Source organism: Lupinus angustifolius, chromosome LG15 (assembly GCF_001865875.1).
Source record: "Lupinus angustifolius cultivar Tanjil chromosome LG15, LupAngTanjil_v1.0, whole genome shotgun sequence".
In the NCBI taxonomy this organism is placed as follows: domain Eukaryota; kingdom Viridiplantae; phylum Streptophyta; class Magnoliopsida; order Fabales; family Fabaceae; genus Lupinus; species Lupinus angustifolius.
Genome location: NC_032023.1, coordinates 17,357,248 through 17,374,976, shown reverse-complemented (window position 1 = coordinate 17,374,976; position 17,729 = coordinate 17,357,248). Strand labels below are relative to the sequence as shown.

The 17,729-nt window shown below is 31.3% G+C and overlaps 1 protein-coding gene across 1 annotated transcript in view; it reads left to right on the top strand.

Moving 5' to 3' along the window:
- The window catches only part of LOC109328054 (inducible nitrate reductase [NADH] 2-like), a 17,692-nt gene continuing 5,682 nt past the window's right edge, over positions 5,720–17,729 (top strand). The window contains exons 1-4 of the mRNA XM_019561302.1: positions 5,720–6,819; positions 6,987–7,127; positions 7,797–8,029; positions 10,547–11,970. Coding sequence (XP_019416847.1) covers positions 5,847–6,819; positions 6,987–7,127; positions 7,797–8,029; positions 10,547–11,884 — 2,685 coding nt within the window. The 5' untranslated portion in view covers positions 5,720–5,846 and the 3' untranslated portion in view covers positions 11,885–11,970. The remainder of the gene's footprint in view (positions 6,820–6,986; positions 7,128–7,796; positions 8,030–10,546; positions 11,971–17,729) is intronic.

Below are 17,729 nucleotides of genomic sequence, written 5' to 3'. Positions count from 1 at the left end.
CAAATATTAGATATGAAAAACTGTTATATCTACTTAATAGTCTAGTTCCAAATCTTCACCTAATATTTTTGAGTTGTAAGGAGTTCATTCTAAAAATAAATACCGTTATTTAATATATTATTACAAAATATTACCTTTTTTGTACATTGGAATAATTTAAACATGAGCTAAAATATGGGGGAAAATTCATCTATAAAATATGGAATGCTCCCATATGAAATTAGTTTTGATCTTCAATTTTTTTGAGGAGAGTAATCTAAGTTTCGACATATAATCCATATGTCAACATACTTCCCTTTCTCAAAAAAAACATGTTGGATTTGAATAACTCATTTCCATAACATCAAATATCGAATAATGTTGGCCAACTATGTGTGATTGTTATTACAAATTTGTATACTACCTGTAATGATATTGACATCCTCTAGGCAGTGTAGTATTCCATAAGTAATACTAGCTACCATCACTTGATCATGGGGGAAGAAAACAAACCCAATTTCGAATTGTTAAAGAACTTCAACTAGCTTGAATGAAGCATAACAATTCAAAAGAATTCAACATACAATATCAAGCAGAGAATATGAAAAACAATTTAAATAAATATTTAACAAAAAAGTTCTTACTTATTCTGGAAACTTTCACCTTAGATTATCAAACTTTGAGGGACTTTGCAGCACTCACTTTTCCTTCAGACATTAATGTGGAAATTTCTTTAACAAAATCTTCGTTGTTAAGCCTTCTTGAAGTTTGGTTAACTTCTTAAGCCTTTTCAACCATACATAATGGAATGGTAAGTTTTAAAAACAATCACATACAATACTTTTCTTCTAGAGTTAAGACCTTCTCCATTAATGATGAGATAGATACTTCAAAAAACTAAAGGAAATACAACTTTTAGTGACACATTTATTATTTTGATTATAATAAAATTACATTTTTGCTACTAAAAATAAATACAAAAACATGCAATTATGAGGATCTTTATTCTTTCTTCCATGTCGATGGCATAATAACATTACGCTAGTAATTTATTGCGTGTATTCATAATCCTTTTGGCTATGCATGTTTCTGTAACCTAATTTATCCAACGTTATATTCACCACTTATATTTATTATATATATTTTGGTATTACTAAAATTATGTATTACCTTATAGGTAATGAACTAATTCCTTTTAGGTGTGTGACAATTCCTTTCAACAAGTGTGTTTTCCAAAAATTGAATTTAGACATTTTGATCATTCTAAAAATCTAATCAGACTTTACACCACTAAACTAACATCTTATTATTTTTCTTATATTTTAATAAAGCGAGAGTCATATTTTCTTTTTACTATAAGCAATATATTTATGATAGAATATTATATAGTTATTGATCTAGGTAGTCAACCTTATCTAATAAGATTAAAAATGGTAAAAGTAATTACAATTATTATAAAAATATCTATTGCATGTACGTAAACGCAACAATATATCAACAAAATATTGTTTATATAATTGTGTGATGTCTCACTAGATCTTATGATGCTCAAAAAATTATTATTCGAAAACAAAATATTTGTTTTTACTCTATATATTAGAGAAACTCTTGATTTTGCCAACAAAAAAACAGTAATACTAATTTAATTACTTTATTCCTTATTATAAGTGTTGCAATTCGGTATAGAGGAATAGTGCACTTTTCGTTGGGTTGCTTCTCTTCGGTAATAGAATTGATTGAGCTCATAACATATAAATTATTTGAGAAAAACTTGCATGAAGATGCATACGTTACGTCATATTTAAAGATAAGTGTATTTAAGCTTTTTTTTATATCATCATTTATGATTAAATTTTATTTGGAATTAAATGCGTGTTGACAATGTTTTATTAGTTATCTCTACGTACATGTTTTATTAGTTATCTCTACGTACATATCTTTCTACCCAAGTCTTTCTCGAAATGATATTTCACAAATTAAGATGGTACCTAGAATTATGACTAGATCCACTGACACCTAGCTAGTCTTATATTTCATGTCATGAAGCACACCTTTTTTAGTCATTGGTTCCAATTCATAGTATCTTTCCACTCATATTAATATGTATCTTTTGTTATGAAAAAATCTTTAATATTTATCTCCTCAAATACCGTATATCAAACATCAATGTATTTAAAAAAACATTTTTTATTATTATTCTAAAGTGTAGATGCTAGCTGAGTAAGGATCATCTCCACTAATAGAGAGATAAGTATAACATAATAACACATAAAAACAATATGTAATAACACTTTTATTTATTTGTTTATAATGAAATCACGTTTTTATCATTAAAAATATGTGTAAAAATAATCATTTGCATCTACATTAATGGAGAAGATCATTGTTCGTACAAAAGTGGCTTTGGAACACAAGCTAGTGATCTCATGGTGATTGGTGAACATAAATCTTGTAGATTTACTATTATGTATTACCAACAATAAAAATCAATAACCTCCATAAAAAATAATTATTTTTATTAGAAAATAAGTTATCATAATGTTAACTAATAAGGATGATTGTAGATCTATTATAATTCAAAACACAAGAGTTGCTTGATGTACAAGCAATCAACTTTATAATCATTAGTCTTGATATTAAAGTATAACTTAGATTCTTATTATATATAGCTTCTTCCCTTGACTGTTTTCAGAGTTTTTATTTTGAGAATAGATTATGTGTGAGTTATTTAACTAACTCTTATATATATAGCTTATAATGATTTTGAATTGTGGTTAATTAGATCATTCATATCATTCACATTTTTCAGTCTTTCTCTTTTTTCTCAAGTCCTGTCCAGATTCATTTCTTCAATTCACCACTTTTCTTTTCTCAATTCATCATTGTTATTCTTCAAGAGCTCAATGGAATCACATAGTCTTCACACATAATTTATAATAAGATGATTATTTTTAATTGTGTAAAGTACAATGAAGAGTGATACTATATATGTAGAAGATTTCCATTCCTTTTAATTCAGTGTGTTTTTGCTTCCTTTTAACTCGTCGGTAGGCATATTTGTTAGAGCAATTAGTTAGCTCCTCCTGTAGTGGTCGATTTCCTATATCAGATTTACCATATCTCCCTTGGTCATATGGGTTTATATACTATTTCTGCCAATAACGGACTCACTTGGTCCACCATGCTACATGTTGAAAGCTCAATGTCCTAGTTGCCGTCTCCATTTTGTGTCATCGCTTTCAATGGGAGTTAATATGGACCTTTCAATGGGAGTTAATATGGACTAGGATGTTTTATGGATGACAAATGGATGAATTTTAATTTGTATCCTAATTGATGGATGAAAAGTCATTTATCAATCTATGTAAATTAATATAAACTATATTTTAAGTTAGCTAATTCATCTATGTCCAAATTTAATGGATACATTTCAATCTATTCATGACTTCATTTTTATTGAAATTAAATTATTCTTTTAAAAATATTATCTCAATAAAACATTTTAAAAAAAACACTTTTATCATCATTTTTTAAAATACTTTTAAAAATCATGTTTTAAAAAGTGTTTTTATTTATAAAAAAAAGTGTATTTTTAACCTTTTACAAAAAAACTCTTACTGGAATCAAGCTCCATGCTTCATACATGAAGAGTATAATAGAAATAGACTAGGTCTCCCTAGCTATAGGTTCAACAACTTGTAATGGATTTTCCTCTTTTGTATGCTTTGGTTTATTAATAAATGTTAACGGCACTTTATTAAAAAAAAAACCTTTTACAAAAAAATAATGTTTTTCAATATTCTAAAAGACAATGTTTAAGGTTCTACAAGTTTTTTAACAAATATTTATATATGTTATGTAATTAAAAATAAACTTTTAATATTAACTAAATCCACATATTCTATAGTTGATTTCAATTTAATAAAATATTCAAAGTAAGAGTAATTACTAATGAATTTGGGTAAATTTAATTTTATTGAATATTAAATGAAATTAAAAAGTAAAGAACATCATTCTTTGATTTTTTTAGATTGATTGCATATACATCCAAATTGATATATATATATCAATGGATTCCATTTGATATAATGGAAGAATTCAAATTAATCCATTACTAAAGTTATTCATTATATTTCATTCATTTATATTTATTAACTCTAATAAATAGATTTGGATGAGTTTAATTTTATTAGATTTGGATGGATTGTGGACTATAAATAATTTTATCACTTTATTAAGTGTCTTTTTTCTTTAACCTTTTCTTGTTTAGTCTATTATATTATTATTTCTTTTTATTTAGTTTTCTATAGATATAATAATAAATAAAGTAATTAATCTTCTTTTATTTAATTAATAATTAAATTATGAAATTAATGATTACTCCACTTTCATGTCATGCATCTAGAATTAAGTCAATAGTAGGAATGGTGTTAGTCTCTCTCGTGTGCAGCTCATATGAATGGAAATGATATTTGACAAATGAGTCTCACATTTTTGTACTATTTCATGTAACAAGAGATATAATTGGTTAGAATAATTTTAGTAATTATATTTTTAATTTAAATTTTTTTTCAATCAATTAGAACTAATAATATATAAAGTGATATAAAAAATAGGACAATAAATATGAACCTCAAATTAAGATCGGTACCTCAAAGTATGGCATAGTATTTTAATGGTAACACTTACTTCTACATCTCATGTCGTGTAGTACACTTATTTTAGTTATTAGTTTGAAACTTTCGATCCATAATATCTATTGGATTGATCATTCTTTACATTCTCATTATTATATATCCTTTGTTGATAATTTTTTTTGTTAATGTATCAACGTTTAACTTTTTATCAATAAAAACAAATAACTTTTTAATTGTTTTAAAGCAGATATTTCAATTCAATTCAGATTTCTCTTCAATAATATAGAAGAAAGTTATTAGATTTGTACTTCATTTTATAGATAGAATTTTCATATAATTATATTTCAAGGATCTTCACCCCTTTGACCTACATGTATAAAGTATAAAATATAACTCACTTGGTAACTATGAGAAAGATTAATGAATTAATCTCCAATATTGGAGAGAGAAGTAGTTAATTTTGAACAGAATTCTATCTGATAATAAAGTGATAAATACTTCAATTTCTTTATGTTTTTAATGACAAAAATATTATTTAATTATACTTAAAATAATAGATATATTATTACATATTAGATTTTCTTTAATTTTTTAAGGACTCGCCCTCTAGAATGATTCATTCTCGTTACTTTTATTCTTCAAAAGGATAGAGGTGTTATATTATCTTCTTCTTTTTTCATTTGCTTCATGGATGACAAGAATCTAATTAGTGGGTATCATGAAATACCCATAATAAAAGGTTAGAGGTAAAAACTAATTTTATGATATTTCTTGGGGTATTTGCTTATTTATAAATTTATTTTTTAATTAACTTTTTATATATATTATAGTTTTTTATTATTAGTTATGTATTAATTATTTTTAAATATTGGTTACTACAAATTACATAGATATATAATTGAAACTAAAACCAGTAAATACCTATAAATGGGTCTGAGAACAAGAAAACATTATCCAAGGCAACCCTAATTTTGCTTGATGTTCAACCAGTAACTACCATCCCATGTAACATTTCACTTCTGAAAAAAATTAAAAGATAACCACAATGAAAACCAATAGAAAATAACTCCATTCTCATCTATATAACTCCCATTCTCCCAATCATTCCGTCACTCAGCAACAATAGCCTCTCTATTTTCTTCCTCCAAAATCCACTAATCCCTCATCACATGTTTGAAAATATAACCCTTTCAAGTTTCCCCCTCTCTCAAAAACTACCTCATCCACTCAATGGCTGCTTCCGTCCACAACCGTCAATACACTGTTCTCCAACCCCCTATTAACGTCGTCTCTCGCACCTTCAACCCCAAAATGTCACCCCAACCACTCCTCCATTCCGACAACATGGATAATGATTCTTCTTCTGACGACGAAAACGACGACGTTGTCTATTTAAATGACCTCGTCTCAAAGGGAACCACCGAAATAGAAACCTCAATCTACGACCCACGTGACGACGGCACACCGGACCACTGGATCCAACGTAACACCACCCTCATCCGCCTCACCGGAAAACACCCCTACAATTCCGAACCACCACTTCCCCGCCTCATGCACCACGGCTTCATCACCCCAGTCCCAGTCCACTACGTCCGTAACCACGGTCCAGTCCCAAGGATTAGATGGGATGACTGGACCATGGAAGTAACCGGTCTGGTGAATCGGCCCACCCAATTCACCATGGACCAACTCATTAACAACTTCCCATCCCGCGAGCTCCCAGTCACACTCGTGTGCGCTGGGAACCGCAGGATGGAACAAAATCTTGTTAAACAAAGCATAGGCTTCAATTGGGGCGCTGCCGCGGTTTCCACTTCGGTGTGGAAGGGTGTACCGTTATATAGCGTGCTCAAGCAGTGTGGGATCTATAACCGCACCAAAGGAGCCTTATATGTTTGTTTTGAGGGTGCTGATGATTTGCCAGGTGACGGTGGTGGGACCAAATATGGAACCAGTATCATGAGAGAGGCTGCACTAGATCCCTCCCGCGATATTATACTTGCTTACATGCAAAACGGCGAGCGTTTAATACCAGATCATGGTTTCCCTGTAAGGATTATTATACCAGGTTTCATTGGTGGACGCATGGTGAAATGGTTGAAACGCATCATCGTAACTACTCAGCAATCTGATAGTTACTATCATTATAGGGACAATAGGGTACTTCCCTCCCACGTCGACGCTGAGCTTGCCAATGCAGAAGGTAACCTTACTGATCTAAGACAAAGATACATTATTTATAAGTCTATTCCGAAAATATGTCAATTAAAAAAAAATCCCCGACTATAATACCTTATGTTTTTTTTTCATTCCTTGTTGATAAAGGGTTATTGAGATATTTATTTATTTGTTTGATTTTTGATATTATAGCTTGGTGGTACAAACCAGAGTATATAATCAATGAGTTGAATATAAACTCGGTGATAACGACGCCGTGTCATGATGAGATCTTGCCGATAAATTCATGGACTACTCAGAGGCCTTATGTACTTAAAGGCTATGCTTATTCCGGTGAGTTTTCTCTTATTCCAACTACATTATTCTTAACTTGGACTTTTATTTAAAATTTCAATGAGAGGCTAATGGTATAAAAATCTTTGAATCTTATGTGAAAAACTTTTTTTGTTCCTTTCTATTTCGATCTCATTAAAATCAACTTGACTGTCAAAGGACTAATGTATTATTATATGCTACTTTGACCGATTTATAAATGGAAATTATTTATAGAAAATATATTTCAGAAGTTGATTTTTTATTTGCAGTAATTGTGATTCTAGCTGCAAATGAGATAGAAAAACTGTCTTTTGCTTACAGAAAACTAGCCACATGGATAGAAAACAAAAAAAAAATCATTAGGGAAAGTTTGAAATTCATAATGATTCAAGCTAAAGTAAGATAAAAATATAATAGTTTTATTGGAAATTGAGGGATTACAATGGCAACAAAAGAAGCTAGATTTTTCTCAAGAGGACAGTTATAGAAAAAACATTAAAACATTAAAAAATCAAAAAAACTATGACATTTATATATTTTAATTCATAATAAAATTACATTTTTTACTTTTAATAATGCAGTGAAAAATATAACTACCATCTCCTATAATAGGAGAAGTCGGAGTGATATAGAAAATGGTTGGAAGGTGAGAGGAAAGTGAGAGTAACATTCTTGTTGTATGTGTAGGGGGTGGGAGAAAAGTGACACGTGTAGAGGTGACATTGGATGGTGGTGAAACGTGGCACTTGAGCACGTTGAACAATGAAGAGAAACCCAACAAATATGGCAAGTATTGGTGTTGGTGCTTGTGGTCATTGGAGGTGGAAGTGTTGGAGATACTTGGAGCTAAAGAGATTGCAGTGCGTGCTTGGGATGAGGCTCTTAATACCCAGCCTCAGAAGCTTATTTGGAATGTTATGGTACGTATACCCTTCTTTAACCAAACCTTTCATTTTTTACTCGTAATATTCTCTTGTATTATCATATATAATTGAAATAAGGTAATATTAAGTTGTTTAAGGTTTATTAAGAAGTTTATCTCAAAAAATAATTGAATTAAAGGCCTAAAAAAGAAACTGTATTCTATGTTATCAAAATTTGTCTTAGACTTATTTTGTTTAAAGTTTATTGTAAAAATAAAATAATTAATTTATTTTGATATACAATATGTCATTATTTTTATTGTGATCTCACAATTTGTTTTGGAGTCTAAATTTTATTCAAACTGAACATGCAAAATTCTTCACTTGATTAAATTTTTTATTTTAAATTATGGAGCCCAAATTTTTTCTTGCAACGGTCCTATTAAATATCAGGATCGATAATGCTTGTATGTTAAAGTTTTAACAAAAAATAGCAACTTACTAAGAAATATTTTTAACATAAGTTTTGAACAAAATATGATTCAAATAATTTGTGAGAACGTAAAATATTTTCTTTTCACCTTAATTATTATTAGTTATTGCGAATTTAAGTCTAATATTTGTTGTCATATTTTTTATGAATGTCAACTGTACTGTAATATAAAACATTAAATATTACTAACAACAACGAATTGAACTAATTTATGTGTAAAATAATAATAATTGAAAACACAACAATTTTAAAAAATGAATAAAAACATTACCATACCTGTAAGATAAAATTAATGTAATAAAAAAACATTTGATTTTCCGTTAATGATGGACCATGTGATGTACACTTATCATGGGTCGGGTTCATACATAGATTTTCACACCTTGTAAAATATAGTGGCTCGTGTGCATTTCTATGTTAACTATTAAAAATAACATTTTTTTCCTGACAAAAACCTTTTGAGTGTAAGTATAATAATATTGAAGGGTAGGTTATTAATATATCAATTTTATTACAATTGTGAATATAACAAGCTCGGAGGAGATTCTTTCTTTATAACCAGTAATTTAGAGAAGATTCTCATTATTTATCTTCAGGTACATTTATTTTCATTTTAGTTATGCCAAGTGTTCGCCAAAGTAATAATTAATTAATTAAAATGGAAAAAATGCAGCTAATTAATACTTTTATGTGGTTTATAGCAGGATTCCAATATATAATTTCTTCAACATTAAGTCAATAAATACTTCTAAGTAGTATAATAAAATTTACTAAAAAACTAGTTTAATATATGTAACCTACCTCTTTTATTGAAAAGGAAAAGCTTTCATTATTTGAAAACCACTTTTTACACGAATTATTTCTTTCTGTAGCATTTTTTTTAATCTTATTTGTATAAATATGTTTCTAATATAAAGAAAATAGACATGACATAGGCATCTAAACTTTGATGTTCAAATTAAGTATCATTCAACTATCAGCAATAATTTTCTATGCATATCAAATAAAGGATTTGTTATTTTTGGTGATATGTTTTAGAATATATGAAAATATAGAACAAAAAAGAAGAAATAAAGTGATATATCTTATCTTATGTTGACATATAATAGAGCTCTTGATAAAATAGTTTTGGTCATACAGCAATTTTTGAGATGCCTTAAGTATCATGGAATGAGGGATCATATTTCCTCTTCACTTAATATATCATGAGTTATGAATGATTAAAAAATATATATTGAAGTTAAAAGTTTAATTATTAAATAATTTTCTAACCAATCACAACTCATGGTATATAGAATGCCATAATATTGTGAGATAGAAGATGTGGTATCTTTAATAGATAGAGTTATATTTGATATTCTAAAGTTTGTACCACTTTATTTATTAATCACTTCTCATTTTTGTTAAAAAAATAAAATATAAAGAATATACATATACATATATATATATATATATTGAGAATTAAAATGATGGAGTGTATATGGATAGAAAATGTGGTCCTCTTGTACTTAAAAATTAGTGCTTCAAATATCATCATCTTTCATTTTCACATTTTCACATATGAGTGGTTGCAGACAGGCGTCGGCCCCACTAAATTACCTCATCCCTCTCGATCATGAAAATAATTAACAATTAAATAAAAATATCTTAGCTAGAGCATTAAATTAATTACATAAAGTAAGCGGCACTAATTGAATCTTATGACATAAGAATCCAAGCTTTTCGGTCGCTGATTTCAATTCAAGTTGCAGCCGGCTTTTCCCAAACCCAGCAATAAATAATTGTACTAGATTAATCTGTCACTTTAATAAAGCTTGTTGGCCTGTAGCTAGTTAATAATTGTATAGACACAACCTTGCAATGAAAAGTGTAGTACTTCTAAATAAACATTAGGTTAATTACAGCACATCTTAATAAAAAACTGAACCTATACTGTTAATGGTAAAAAATATTCTTATATGTGTTCGTTCTTTTCATTTTTTTTAAAATACACAAAAAGATAAATTATGATACTTCATTCTATATTTTCTTAAAAATAAAGGTTATTATTGTGTCTAAATTTGGGAATTGTAATGTAACAGGGAATGATGAACAATTGTTGGTTCAGAGTGAAGAGCAACATGTGCAAGCCCCATAAAGGTGAGATTGGCATAGTGTTTGAGCACCCAACCCAACCAGGAAACCCATCAGGTGGGTGGATGGCCAAAGAAAGACACCTTGAGAAATCATCATATACTTCTACTACATACCTCAAAAAAAGTGTATCTTCTCCCTTCATGAACACCACCTCCAAAACATTCTCAATCTCTCAAGTCAACAAGCACTCCAACCCTGATTCAGCTTGGATCATAGTCCACGGCCAAGTTTATGATTGCACCACCTTCCTCAAATATCACCCTGGTGGCAAAGATAGCATTCTCATTAATGCTGGCACAGATTGCACTGAAGAATTTGATGCAATCCATTCTAATAAAGCTAAAGAAATGCTCGAAAGCTACCGAATCGGTGAGCTTGTTACCACAGGATACACCTCTGATTCATCAACATCTTCACCAAATAACACAGTGCATGGGAATTCAGAATTCACCCATTTAGCAACCATCAAAGAAGTTACAGTACCATCACAAAGCATAGCTCTTAACCCACGTGAGAAAATCCCATGCAAGCTTGTTTCTAAAACCTCTATCTCACACGATGTTAGGCTCTTTCGATTCGCGTTACCCTCCAATGCCCAGCTCTTAGGGTTACCGGTGGGGAAGCACATTTTCTTATGTGCGACCATCAACGACAAGCTTTGCATGCGTGCTTACACTCCAACCAGTGCAGTTGATGAATTGGGTTATTTTGATTTATTGGTTAAGATTTATTTCAAAAATGTGCACCCAAAGTTCCCTAATGGTGGCCTCATGTCACAACACTTAGACTCACTCCCCGTTGGTTCATTTCTAGACGTAAAAGGTCCATTAGGTCATATTCAGTATACTGGCAAAGGAAACTTTCTTGTTCATGGAGAACACAAGTTTGCAAAAAGGTTAGCCATGTTGGCTGGTGGAACAGGAATCACACCTATTTACCAAGTGGCACAAGCAATTTTGAAGGACCCAACTGATGAAACTGAAATGCATGTTATATATGCGAACCGGACGGAGGATGATATATTACTTATGGAAGAACTTGATGATTGGTCTAAGAATTATGATAGGTTCAAGGTTTGGTATGTGGTACAAGAGAGTATTAGAGAAAAGTGGAAATACAATGTGGGGTTCATCACTGAGAGTGTCATAAGGGAACATCTTCCAGAGGCTTCCAATGACACATTGGCATTGACTTGTGGACCACCACCCATGATTCAGTTTGCAGTTCAGCCCAATTTGGAGAAGTTAGGGTACGATATCAAGAACAACTTACTCCTCTTTTAGGGAACTCATTGAGTATAATTTGTTGTTTATGTACATATTATTCATATGTGTAGACAATTTTAGAAGTTGATATTTTTCAATATCAACTATGTAGGCTTACTTTTCCACGTCTTTAGCCATGTAACCATAATTATGCAACATGGCAATATGTATGTATATCTTATTTATAAGTACCATATTGGTGTAACACGAATCTCAAGTAAGCCTGCCACTCTACCCATGATCCTAATTTAGAACTAACTACTTCAAATGGTGATTTGTTACTTGGTGCATGCATATATAGAAGATTGAATGATCAATTGTTATACCTCACCATACCCAGACAAGAAACTAGTTTTGCAATAAGCAAACTGAGTCAATTCATGTCTGTACTTATGACTGCTTATCTTGACTCATTTAATGATTTGCTAAGGTACCTCAAATCATCTCCTGGTGTAGGCTTACTAATCTTAATTAGTTGGCTCTAGTATCAGTTTGAAGGCATATGTTGATGTTGATTGGATCAATTATTTAGATACTAGGTTTTCAACCTCTTAATACTAAATTTTTATTGGCAATTCCATAGTCTTGTGGATGTCTAAACGATAGAGAATGATCACTACATCCAAGGCAGATGACAGGTATCTATCATTGGAAGTTACTTCCATTGAAATCATGGCTCGATCTCTCAAGGTTACTTGAGGATTTTGATGTTATTTTTAGTCAAACTCTTCTCTTTTGTGACAACCTGTCTACAACTCACAAGATTGATCATTTCCTTAAATTGTATTGACACATTTATTTTTTGTGTGATTTGTGTGTATGTGGATAACATTAGACATGTTTACCGACAAATTGGTATAGAAATTATCAAACAATGGCAGAAATAAGTATAGATAAAGAAGTTGTTGTATCCACGTAGATTTATTAAATTTAGCCTTTTAATAATTAAAGTATTGTCCTAAGTTATTTTTCAAAGGGTATCTGATTGGTTTGTATCGATGACAAATGTAACTTAATACTAGTGTCAAATTTAATATATTGTTTTGGATTATAACTAATTTTATTTGAGTTAGAATTGTTGATTCAACATAGCAAATTTCTCTCTATTGTATTAAACTTGATATATTTTCACATGCCAAATTCACACAGGTTAATGCATAATGACTCACTTGACTTCCACCATGACCCAGCAGCTTCGGTTAGACTATCACAACATAACTCACTTACCTCCGTAAAAGATTTGGACATGTTGCATCAACTTGACTCACAAGGCTCAGTCACGATGTCAATCATGACACATCACTCTCGGTCAGATGGCATGGACGTGGGGCATCATTCTGACTTGGACACGACATATCATTCTCAGTCAGAAGGCTTGGACCAAGCACATCATTCTAGATTTGGTGTGGCACATCATTCTCGGAAAGAAGAATTAAACATGGTGCACCACGATGGCCATCTCACTCGATCACGATGCATTGGTAATGTTGACCATGACAGGCCACGAGAGCAAGTCATTTCTCGGGCTAGACGAGAAGCTAGGCACGATCAGAAATTCCAGGTTCATGTGCAGCACAGCCATGGTCAACAAAAAAGTAAATTGTTCCTTAAAAGTCGAGCAATCATGTTTTGCATAATAATGACATCATTATTTCTTTATTTTCTACAACTAGTGATTAGTTAAATATGGTTGGAAGGTTGTTAGGATTGGTTTAGGTATAAATAAGTGTATCATGTAATTCTTCATATCAATATAAATCTTCTCCTCCATTGATAGGAATAAACTATCATTCTTGGTCCAAAGCCATAATGATGGCCTTAAAAACCAAGAATAAACTACAGTTCATAAATGTTTTTCTTCCAATAACTCATATGGTAGACCCTTCTTTTTCATCATGGGACAAATGCAACATCTTGATTCTTTCATGGATCAACCATTTTATAAACAAATCCATTTTGGGGAGTATTCTTTAGGAGAATATGAAGGAGGGTTATAATTATATCTAAATTTGAAAAAAAGAATACTTTGTAATATAGGAAAGACTAACTTTTGTTTTCGCCTTTTCCATGTAAGGTCATCATATCATATCTAAATGATAAAAGTATCATGTAATGGTATTTCTTGATTTCGTTTTTATGTCCTTTTCGACATTGGAGAATATCCTCACACCTAAATTTGGGCATTGCAATGTAATAGGGAATGATGAACATTTGTTGGTTTAGAGTGAAGAAGAACGTGTGCAAGCCCCACAAGGGTGAGATTGGCATAGTGTTTGAGCAACAACCCAACCATGAATCCAAATCTGGTGGATGGATTGCCAAAGAAGGACACCTTGAGAAATTATCAAATACTTCTACTCCATCACTCAAATAAAGTGTATCCTCTCCCTTTATGAACACCACCTCCAAAACATTCTCAAACTCTTAAGTCAACAAACACTCTGTAAACATCCGATTTTGACCGGAGTAATTTCATTTTTCTCAAAAAAAAATTAAAATGATAAAGTTTTGAGTAAATAAAGGATTAATAAATATTAATTTAAGAATGACAATTGGGCTTGATTGATAAAGTTTTATAAACCTTGTTTTTAGAAACAAGGGAGGAGATTCAAAATTAAAAAATAATAGAGGGAGGAGGCAACCCTAATACCTAAGGAGAGAATCCTAGTTTTCAAATGAAGGGCAAATTCAAAAAAGATGGAGAATGAGACACTCTTAGAAAGAAAAAACATGTGATAAGGAGACAAAGAAGATACTAAAATAATGATATCATCTTCTTCATTTTCCATAAGTACAAAATATGTATTTTTCTTCTCATTTGTATTATTCTCTTTTTGTTATTATAATGTGTGTATTGTCAAGTACTTGTGTTTGAAAACTAATTTTATTGTTGAACATCTCACATTGTCGTGAACCCTAAACCCTTGATTTAATTTTATCCCCAACCCCAAATTGATTTCCCATAACCTAACCCCAAATTAATTTTAACCTAAACCCCCAAATTAATTTTAGCCTAAATTCTCAAATCAATTTTGCCTTAATTCCAAATCAATTTTGCCTAAACCCCAAATCAATTTTAGCCTAAACCCCCAATCAATTTTGACCTAAACCTCAAATCAATTTTTACATAAACCCCAAATCAATTTTTACCTACACCCCCAAGTTAATTTAAACTTAAACCCTAAATCAATTTTACCATAAAACTCCAAATCAATTTCAAACCCTAAGCCTAAATCCCCAATTTAATTTCCATTTTTTATATACTTATCTATGTATTGTTTCCTTTTTTTTTTCTTTTTAGTTCTGTTTTTTTATTTCTTTATGTTTTTATTCTGTTTGTTTTTTATATTATTTTTGTTGTAATTTGTTTATTTAATAATGTATATATATAAAAGTGCAATAAAAATATATTTTTTTTAAAGCAATGTGAAGTCCACTATAAGTTTAGTGTCTTGTCACGTTAGTTGTAAAAAAATTTAAATAATTTTTAAAAGCGATATGAGGTAACTCACTATAGGCCTAGTGTCTTGTCACGTTATCTTATAGTGTAATATATCTAAAAACAAAATTTAATTAAGCTACGGAGAGGTAGTGCACTATATAGACTTGTGCCCTGTCGCGTTACCTTAAATTGTCAAATTTCAAAAACAAGTTAATTTAATCAATGAGAGATAATGCACAATGGGACTAGTGCCTGATCGCGTTACCTTAAATTGAAAAATTAATTAAATCAATGAGAGGTAGTGCACTATGAGACTCGTGCCCTATCACGTTACTTCAAATTGACATTTTCATAAAATAACTTAATTAAATGAATGAGAGGTAGTGCATTATGGGACTTGTGTTCTATCGCGTTACCTTAAATTGACATTTCAAAATAAATAACTTAATTAAATCAATGAGGGGTATTGCACTATGGGACTAGCGTCCTGTCACGTTACCTTTAGTTGACACTTCCAAAATAACTTAACTAAATCAAGGAGAAGTAATGCACTATGAGACTAGTGCCATGTGGTGTTATCCTATCCTATTATTTAAAAAACAAGAAAAATAAATAAAATATCTCAACCAATCAACCTATTTTCAAAAGAACTACGTAGCTTTGATTTCTCTATTGCAGTTAGAGATATGTATGAGCAGACATTTCCCTGACAGATACAAAAAAATAAAAATGTTTTTTGTCTTTCTTTATTTTGTTTAATAATGTGAGGGTAAAAATAATGTTTTGAATAGATATCCACATAACTGATGTAGGTACCGTTTTTATAATGGGCGGTATAAGGTACCTAATACCATTCTCACCCGTAACCGACTTCCGAACTTAATTTCTTTATGCGAGCAGACCAATCATTTTTTTTAAAACTGGTTTTTCATGTTTTCCCTCTAAAAAAACATCGATGAGGATTCCATTGCATTTATTTGCATATTTTTTGTTGCGCCCAGGAAATTGGGATATTGACACACTCCAACCTAGATTAAGCTTGGATCATCGGCCACAGCCAAGTTTATGGTTGAATCAGCACTGAAGAATTTGAATCAATTCATTCCCCTAAAGCTAAGGAATGTTCTAAAGCTATCGAATTGGCGAGCTTGTTACTACTGATACACCTCTGATTCATCAACATCTTCGCCAAATAACCCATTGCATGGAAATTCAGAATTCACCCATCAAAGAAGTTACATTATCATCACAAAGCATAACTCTTAACCGACGTGAGAAAATCACATGCACGCTTGTTTCCAAAACCTCCATCTCACACGACGTTAGGCTCTTTCAGTTCGTGTTATGTAACGCCCCGAAAATCATTTCATAATAACTATATTTAATCTCTTGGAAAATGGGTAATTTTTTTTCTTTATGTAACATAACTTACAAATCATATTTTTTCCATTTTATCTATTCTCTTTCAAGACGTCACATTTTCAAACCTTTGCGGAAATAATTTCTTAATACTTAAAATGTAATTGAAAGAAACATAATTCTTTTCTAAATACTTTTATCAAAAGAAAGAAATGAGCACCTAGACTGGTGGTGCACTGAAACCCTCACTCGGGTCTTCCTCGATCTTCGAGTCTAAAGAGATCTCTATAACCTTCATTGAATCCTCTATGCAAATTAACTCTACACAGAAATTGTCCTCGTCCTCCACCACCTCATCTGCTACCCAATCCATTGAAGGGTCCGAAGTGTACCCCCTAGGCCCTGATGAAGTAGCCATGCATGCTCCTTCCGTCCCTCTTGGCGTTGAGTCAGTAGATGAGAATCTCGGTTGGGGCCAAGTCCTGACAACCTCTGATCTGCCTCGTGCCTTAGCTAGTGCAGATGGACCAGCAAGTACGGACCTTCGCTCTAGTAGGGCGAATGATGCTTCCCAAACTGCGTAATGTGTCGGGAGATGCAACATAGAGCCATCACATACGCGATCCAATTCCAGGTCGCAAGGACCAGTGTAGGTGTATCTGATTCCTTCAACGCTCCATGCCCCCTCCTGAGACATGGTAAAACGGTAGCCCCTGATCATCACCGACCTGTCCATCTAAACATGGATGTATACGAGTACACTAAAAAGAAAGAGATGGAGTAAAACATCTAATGAAAAACTTATCATTGACGTCGTGGAATTACGCAGAATATCACCCCAAGACAAAGAACAAGTGCAGATATATCATATGATCATACACACATATATTAAATATGAATGACGTATAAAACTTATGATTTTAGAATCAATATCGATAAATAACATATATCCATGCTATGCATATGTCCACCATCCTTACACCATTATCTTCCCAATAACTATTCGGAAATAACCGAGAGTACAGGTCCCATAACAAGCCGATTTGTTCGCACCAAAACTTA